We start from the raw sequence: 8,960 nt of genomic DNA on the forward strand, positions 1-8,960 counted from the left end.
ACCCTCATCTATCCGGAAGACTCAGACAATTCAGTGATATCTTAAGATATATTAAGAGTACTTTGTCAGTGATATCTTGAGTACTTTGTCAGAACTCAGGGTCTGTGTGGGACCAGAATAGTGGATCGGCCAATAATGTGAAATAATCCACAAATCTCTTTCTATATACAATTTCTAAACACTTCTTCCCAACCCACTTGATAGATGTTGAGTAATCATTTAGATATTATGTTAGGGTGTTGAAACTCTAACAATTGTCCACAATTCACATATGCAGAGGAAGTATGTCTAACTGATCACTGGCCCTCTTCCTAAGCCCATCACCAGTGGGGAAATACTAATTCTCAATCATCATAAGCTTACAATGTGATTTTGACACTCTTCACATTGAGAGGTAGAGTCTGTGTTCAGTTCAGTTCAGTTCAGTCGCTCAGTCATATCCGACTCTTTGCGACCCCATGAATTGCAGCACGCCAGGCCTCCCTGTCCATCGCCATCTCCAAGTCTGTGTTACCTCCCCCCAAATCTGGGTGAACTGTGACTGTGATGAAAGTGATGCTATATGATTTCTGGAGTAGCTGTTTAAAAGCACTGCAGCTTCCTCCTGTTCTCTTTGTGCCAACCTTATTCTTAGAACCCAGTCACCATGCTGTGAGGAAGCCCATGCAGGCACAAAGAGTTGTTGTGTAGCTGTTCCATCAATATCTAGTCTTTGGGATGATATCCCAAGTCTACCTAGTTGTTCTTTTTCTTACTAGTATAAGTGGCTATAGTCTGTGAGTCTTTCAGTCTTTTTCTATTTCCCACTCTTTTTTTCCGGGCTTGGTTGGAGCCCTCATGGCTTGTCTGAGATGACTGAATTTCATTTCCACTTCCATAGATACTGTTGACCCCACAGAAGCCTTCTGTGATTGCCATTCAATAACTAGCTTCAGTGCTCAGCTCTGCAGCTAACAGTTGAACCCTCTCTCCAGACTTGCAGCTACTTTCAGGGTCTTGTTTGTGCCACAGAATACCAAACATGCCTCAGGACTGATGATTCTCAGACCTCCCTCTGCCTGACCAGGCTGCTTCACTGGTTTGAGTTTGGCTGTGCCCCAGGCAAATGAAAGAACAGCATGAGAGGTGGTCTGTTTAAAGATCTCATGAGAAATGAGGGCCAGGAGACCCCTATGCCTTTCTGCCATTATTCTCATGTATCTAATGTACTTCTCTCTGTCCATATCAATGAGACCCTATCTGGTTTAAATCTGTGCTGCAAGCTCAGTTGTGTCTGACTCTTTTGCGACCCCATAGACTGTAGCCCACCAGGCTCTTCTGTCCATGGGATTCTCCAGGCAAGAATACTGGAGTGGGTTGCCATTTCCTCCTCCAAGGGATCTTCCTGACCCAGGGATCAAAGCCACGTCTCCTGAGTCTCCTGCACAGGAGGATTCTTTACCACTGAGCCACCGGGGAAGCTTATGAAACTGTGTGAAAGGTGTTGCTCAGTCATGTCAAACTCTTTGTGATCCCATGGGCTGTAGCCTGCCAGGCTCTACTGTCCATGGAATTCTCCAGGCAAGAATACTAGAGTGGGTTGCCATTTCTTTCTCCAGGGAATCTTCTCAACCCAGGGATTGAACCCTGGTCTCCTGCATTGCAGACAGATTCTTTACTGTCTGAGCCACCAGGGAAGCCCTGATTTAAGTCTAGGGATGGGAAAACTGGGAAATGCATCAACTATTTCTCCTGTCCTTCTTTGCTTTTACCTATTTTCATCTTTCTACCATGCCCCAAACTTTTGTATTTTCCTACTCTCTATTCCAACTCTTGTTTAAGGTTTCATGGCAAAGAATGTTTTCTCTCCATGCTTGGAGAAATCTATGATTTGAATCTTCCAGGTATAGTCATTGATATTCTAAAATCCTCAAGAGTGTGCATTGGATTGCAAGGTTGTTGTCTTTAGGAAAAACTGTATTTTTCATTAGAAGGTGATATTACTTTGCTCTTTGTCATTTTTTTCTAAAACAAATTTTGATCACCCCTTGGGAAAATGGGTGGTTACATACAATGAAAAGAGAAAACTAGTAATAATTTTGAAATGATTACTCCCTCCCTATATATTTAGTTTCAGAGGTAGACCAAATTACTTGCTTGTCCAAAACTCCCAGCATCTCAATTTGGCCTTGGGTATGAGCTGCAGTCAATATAAAAGGTCCTTTGTTGTAGGACCTTCTTGGTTGGTGAAGCTGCTTTTTTTCTATTCTATTTGGTGCCTTTTGTACTAAACTTTGAAAAACATACTTTATTCTGCTTCCTTATAGTAATTATACCCTCATGGTTCCTAATTTGTTCCTGGTTTGTTCTTATTTTTCAAAACCTTCTTTTTTCACCGGTTCCGTGTTTGCATCCTTCTAATTCCTGGGTGTATGCTTAGGCAGAAATTTAGTGTTTGCCTTTACTCCTATTTTTTAATATATTTCCATCTCCCTTGTTTTTGACCCATTTCCTTGCTCTAACTCTCAGTACCTCAGTGTTCCAATAATGCAGATTATTCAGGTATATATTAGATAGGATGCTTTTAGTAGGTTGTACAAAAACCAACTCAAACTAGATTAGGCAGTAAAAGTAATTTATTGGCCCATATATTTTTGAAAAGTCTGGCTTCAGGAAAGGATTGATATGGCAATGTCATCATACTTTTTACTGACTCTCATATCTGCCTTTTTATGGTATTGGTTTCATGCTATATTGATTGTAGGCAGGCTGCCAACAGCAGCCTGGGCTAGGTGCTTCCTTATTTATATCCAGTAGTGAAAAAAGAATGTTTTCTTCCCCAAACCCTTGAACAGAAGTCTCAGGCTTTAAGCTGTTTGGACAAACTGAAGTCACATGTCTAACACTGAACTAATCACTGTCATTGAGAGTGGAGTGAGATGATCCTGATTGTCTTAGGCCAGTTAGATTCTGCCCCTAGACCTAGAGGGGGCTTAATCTACTCACATTGCATGGCTGCTGCTTAATGGGAAATGAGAAAAGTGGATTCAGGGTGAGCTGGAGTCGCCTCTTAAAGTTTGCATGAAATGAGTCTGTTCATGTCTTCCCAACTCAGTGTTCACTACTGACTTCACTTGAAATCAAACATGGTAGGAGTATAGACAATGAAGAAATTGTCAAATATTACAGATCAGTTGTGTGGGGTTTTTTTGGGTGGGGAGGTTTGTTTACCATCTCTGATCATGGGAGGCATTCAGTTTTATGTGTGTTAACAGGCAACAAATATTCTCTTAATTAGTTTTCCTAACTTCAGCATTTTTCACCCCTTCTTATCCACTTGTAAAAAATAATGGCCTTACTGAGATATAATTTACTGAGATTTAATTCACATGCCATAAGATTCACCCTTTTAAAATGTACAATTCAGTGATTTTTTAAAATATATCTCTAGTGTCATACAATCATCACTGCAGTCAATTTCAGAACATTTTCATCATTCCCCAAAGAAACCACATACCCAGTGTACCAGTCAGGTTTCTCTACAGAAACAAACCAAAGCTGAAATCCTAGGAAAACCAGTGCTTGAGAATCAGAAGCACCAACGAGCAGGATAAGATCAACATCTCAGCTCAAGCAAAACAGGCCAATTCTTACTTTCTCTGCCTTTCTCTTCTATTCAGGCCCTCAGCAGATTGGTTGATGCCTACCCACATTGGGGAAGTCCATCGATTATTCAGTCCATCGATTTAAATGCTAGTTTCATCTGGATACAACCCACAAATAATGTTTAGCCACATATCTTGGTGCCTTTTGATCCAATCACATTCATTAATAGTCACTCCTCATTCTTTGCCCTCCATCATCCTCTGGCAAAGCAACTTTTTCTCTTTGTGGACTTGCCTATTTTGTCATTTCATATAAGGAATCATAAAATCTGGCTTTTGGCTTAGTTTCATGCAATTAGCATAATATTTCCAAATTTCATCTATGCTATAGAGCTACCAGTATTTTATTCCTTTTTTTGGCCAAATAAATTATTTCATTGTGTGAATAGACCACATTTTGTTTATACATCCATAAGTTAATGACATGTAACTTGTTGAGATCCATTTCTAATCATAGCTCTGGGATCCAGTCTTTTTCATCTTCAGACTTTAGCACCTTCTGCTGCCAGAATATTTCTCCTAAAACATCACATTTATTCTTATCATTCGTCTCATCAAAACATATCATCCTCTCTGCCTAGGAGATGCTAAAGGAAGGTGTTGACTTACCTGCGAAGCTCTCCTCAGTTCCACTTCAACAGGGGTAGGAATGAGGAGATCCTGCTTCCTACTTAGAGGGCAGTTTGGCAAGTGATGCTCTAATCTCATTTAAAGGATCTCTACCTGACCCAAAACAAACAAACAAACAAACCTCAAAGAAATAGAACCCCAACAACACAAAACAAAAGCCCAAAACTATATAGAAAGTGACATGGATATTATGTAGCTTTCAGATTTTATTGTTTGTATATTTTATCTTTGAATTATTAAGAATTTCATGAAGGTGCTAGTGCACCAATGTGTCTTACAAGAAGACAGCTTGAAGCCCTGGCTGAATCACTGGCATTCTTTAGATTCTTCACTGAGATTTTAAGCAAATGATATTTTCTTGCATGTAAAGTGGGAGTAATAATTCCTACTTCAGAGCCAGTTGTGGATTAAAAGTTATACTCAACTACCATGTTCAGACCATAATAGACATTCAGTAAATAAGTAGACACCATAATTATTATGAGATTAGAATTTTCAATTGTTTTCAACAAAGCCTATCTAAGATTAGAACTATTTTGGTGTTCTTTCATTGTTTCATAGTTTGGGTGATTTAATTTCAATTTTGTCCTAGTGCTTTAAAATCAGTATCAATTTAAAGCAGAAATTAGATAATCAGTACAAGGGCTTTATGTTTCTTGTCTGCCATTATCCTTGATGTAATCTGAGTGAATTAATATTCCCTTTGGGAAGTGGAAGTGATAGTGTTTTGTTCTATTACGATAGAAGTTTTTATGACGTACTCTAAGGATGCGTGTGTGCTAAGTCACTTCTGTTGTGTCTGACTCTTTGTGACCCTGTGAACTGTAGCCAGCCAGGTTCCTCAGTCCATGGGATTCTCCAGGAAAGAATACTGGAGTGGGTTGCCATGCCCTCCTCCAGGAGATATTCCCAACCCAAGGATCGAACCCGTGTCTCTTATGTCTCCTGCATTGGCAGGCAGGTTTTTTACCACTAGCACCACCTGGGAAGCCCGCTCTAAGGATAAATACCTTAAATATTATACTGGGTTATACTGAGGTAAATTTCTCATAGGATGAACCTTCCAGCTTGGCATTTACTTGCAAGTATGACCTGATAGCAGTTATTAAAAATATAACCCACACAACAAAGGAAACTATAAGCAAGGTGAAAAGAAAGCCTTCAGAATGGGAGAAAATAATAGCAAATAAAGCAACTGACAAAGAATTAATCTCAAAAATATACAAGTAACTCCTGCAGCTCAATTCCAGAAAAATAAACAACCCAATCAATAAATGGACCAAAGAACTAAACAGACATTTCTCCAAAGAAGACATACAGATGACTAACAAACACATGAAAAGATGCTCAACATCACTCATTATCAGAGAAATGCAAATCAAAACCACAATGAGGCACCATTTCACGCCAGTCAGAATGGCTGCTATCCAAAAGTCTACAAGCAATAAATGATGGAGAGGGTGTAGAGAAAAGGGAATCCTCTTACACTGTTGGTGGGAATGCAAACTAGTACAGCCACTATGGAGAACGGTGTGGAGATCCTTAAAAAACTGGAAATAGAACTGCCATATGACCCAGCAATCCCACTGCTGGGCATACACACCAAGGAAACCAGAATTGAAAGAGACATGTGTACCCCAATGTTCATCGCAGCACTGTTTATAATAGCCAGGACATGGAAGCAACCTAGATGTCCATCAGCAGATGAATGGATAAGAAAGGTGTGGTACATATACACAATGGAGTATTACTCAGCCATTAAAAAGAATACATTTGAATCAGTTCTAATGAGGTGGATGAAACTGGAGCCTATTATACAGAGTGAAGTAAGCCAGAAAGAAAAACACCAATACAGTATACTAACACATATATATGGAATTTAGAAAGATGGTAACAGTAACCCTGTATGCGAGACAGCAAAAGAGACACAGATGTATAGAACAGTCTTTTGGACTCTGTGGGAGAGGGCAAGGGTGGGGAGATTTGGGAGAATGGCATTGAAACATGTATATTATCATATGTGAAACAAATTGCCAATCAAGGTTTGATGCATGAGACAGGATGCTCAGGGCTGGTGCACTGGGATGACCCAGAGGGATGGGATAGGGAAGGAGGTGGGAGAGGGGTTCAGGATGGGAAACACATGTACAATTGTGGTGGATTCATGTCAATGTATGGCAAAACCACTACAATATTGTAAAGTAATTAGCCTCCAATTAAAATAAATAAATTTATATTAAAAAAAGACAAAAAATATAACTGAAGATATTAGTCTTTGGAAAAATATTAATATAAAAGGTGTTAAATGGTAGTTAAATTGTAGTTGTTTTTTTCTTATGTAGAAATAGTTCTTTATGCTGTATATTTATGGTTTAGAAACTTTTGCACGTATAATAATTTATAATTTTATAAATAAGACAATCATTAATTAGACTTATCATTCATAATTAGAAATGCTTATAAATGCAATAGCCAAATACAAGAAGTGATGAGTAATTTGAGAGATTATATTAATCAATTGTTTGAAAATTAACCTTTGATCACAATAAGACTAACACATTAAAGATCAACTTTCGGAAATCATTCCTTTATACATATTTCAGTCATTTAATATTAAAATTATCTTTTCCCTCCATAGGGTGATCCTTGTCAAGATGATGATTATTCAATTGTCCACAGAAAATGCCGTTCTCAGTTCACAGATCTAGATGGTTCCAAAAGAGTTGGCATCAACACTTGGCATGACGAGAGTGGGATTTATGCCAATTCATATGTAAAACGAAAACTCTACTCATTAACAGGTGGCCCTATTACTCCCTTTTTAAAATAATGTATGGGGTCAGATTCTATAACTAATGAAAGGTAGTGAATGTAACAGTTGATGATTTTCTATCCTAATAAATACAATGGAAACTTTACAATACATTCCTTTAACACAAAATCTTAAATTCTACACCAGTGTGTATATCATTTTTTTCATAAGCTACTCTGGTATTTCCAAAGTTTAGCATTGAAGGTATGTAACAAATTCTAGATAGTACTTGGAGGAATTTTATTTAACTGTACTTTATTTTATTGACTGGATTTATTTTATTGAATACATTTTATTAGGAAAAATACATAAAGCTAACACAGTCAAGCTCGTGATTGCTTAGGGTGTGTCTGATTTTAAAAAATGAGGTAACTTCCACTTTAAAGTGAATAAAAACTTAGGTGGCACTCAAATTCCACACGAAACTCAAATTGCTGAAATTTGAGCAACACTGACCCTAGGATGGTGCTGAATGTGTGTGTACGTGTTTTGAGGGGGAGTGTGTCTGTTTACAGACTTTAACATATCTGTGGTGGCTAGCTACATTATGGATTATCATTTCAGCATGGTATTTTTCCTTATTTAATATTTAAGGAATTTTTTCCCTTATTTAATATTTAAGGAATAGTTTCCTTATTTAATATAACACCTCTTGATTGTATCGCCTAACAGTAATGCAGACAGAATCTTAGTGAAATTTTAAGGGTTTAATGGAAAATCCAATCATCTAGTGTTTGATTTAGAAGAAATCTTAGCAGTTGTTTTGACTTACACGTCCATTTTACAGATGAGCAGAGACAAAGTTTCAAGTAGCTTTCCCAGGGTTACATAAATAGCAGATTCTAGTTGAACTTTGAGGTGCATTTGAACTTTCATTTTTTCTGAGGAAGGGTTTATTTATTTGGTCAGCCTAAGCTAAATTTACTCTCATTATTTTTCTTTAAAAAAAAGTAATTCATGAAATAGTATTTCATGATAAATGTTAATGTGATTAGAAAAATACAGGTGAGAACACAAGTCTTGTGAATAGGGAAATGAAAATAAAGGAAATGTGGAAATGGCAAGGAAGCGTTCACCAGCAGAGTTTTACTATATTTTCTTGCTGCTTAGTACCTATTCTAGTGGATTACCTTTCCTTCCATAAACTATAAATTCAAGTTTAATCACTCTGAACATTCATTAACATCTAGGATGGACAGCTGTCTGAAGTATGCAAATCTGTATGTCAAGCTACTTATAATTTGTTTTTCTTTTTGTAAGGGAAAAGTCTCAATGGCCATTACTGACCTTTGAACTTGCTGTTTACTTAGAATAAAAAATTCACCTTCTTTAGCAGGAATTCTATACTGTCACAATGATTAGCATTACATGTTACATAAATAACCTGGGTCTGTCACGAGGGATCAATTTAGAAATCAGTTTTTGCTCGATTACTGCTAAGTCACTTCAGTCCTGTCCGACTCTATGCGACCCCATAGACGGCAGCCCACCCGGCTCTGCCGTCCCTGGGATTCTCCAGGCAAGAACACTGGAGTGGGTTGCCATCTCCTTCTCCATTGTGTGAAAGTGAAAAGTGAAAGTGAAGTTGCTCAGTCGCGTCTGACTCATAGTGACCGCATGGACTGCAGCCCACCAGGCTCCTCCATCCATGGGACTCTCCAGGCAAGAGTACTGGAGTGGCTTGCCATTGCCTTCTCCGTTTGCACAATTAGGAGAATGAAATAAAGGGGGTTGTATTTAAACTAGTTGAATAAAATGATGCATTGAAAAAATTAAAGATTACTTAGATTTTTCAGGAGTAATTATTTTGTGTTGATTTGGATTTCTTTAGGTAACTGCTTTAATGGTTCAGTCACCAGTGTCAGAGAGTGTTT

General features: G+C 38.0%; 1 protein-coding gene across 3 annotated transcripts in view; it reads left to right on the plus strand.

The window, feature by feature from the left end:
• Positions 1 to 8,414, plus strand: part of CFAP95 (cilia and flagella associated protein 95) — a 130,700-nt gene extending 122,286 nt beyond the window's left edge. For all 3 annotated transcript variants that reach the window (XM_045165063.1, XM_045165064.1, XM_045165062.1), the window contains one exon: positions 6,913 to 8,414. In XM_045165063.1, coding sequence (XP_045020998.1) covers positions 6,913 to 7,104 — 192 coding nt within the window. In that variant the 3' untranslated portion in view covers positions 7,105 to 8,414. The remainder of the gene's footprint in view (positions 1 to 6,912) is intronic.
• The last annotated feature ends 546 nt before the right edge of the window (positions 8,415 to 8,960 follow it).

The sequence above is a fragment of the Bubalus bubalis genome, chromosome 3 (assembly GCF_019923935.1).
Source record: "Bubalus bubalis isolate 160015118507 breed Murrah chromosome 3, NDDB_SH_1, whole genome shotgun sequence".
Lineage (NCBI taxonomy): Eukaryota > Metazoa > Chordata > Mammalia > Artiodactyla > Bovidae > Bubalus > Bubalus bubalis.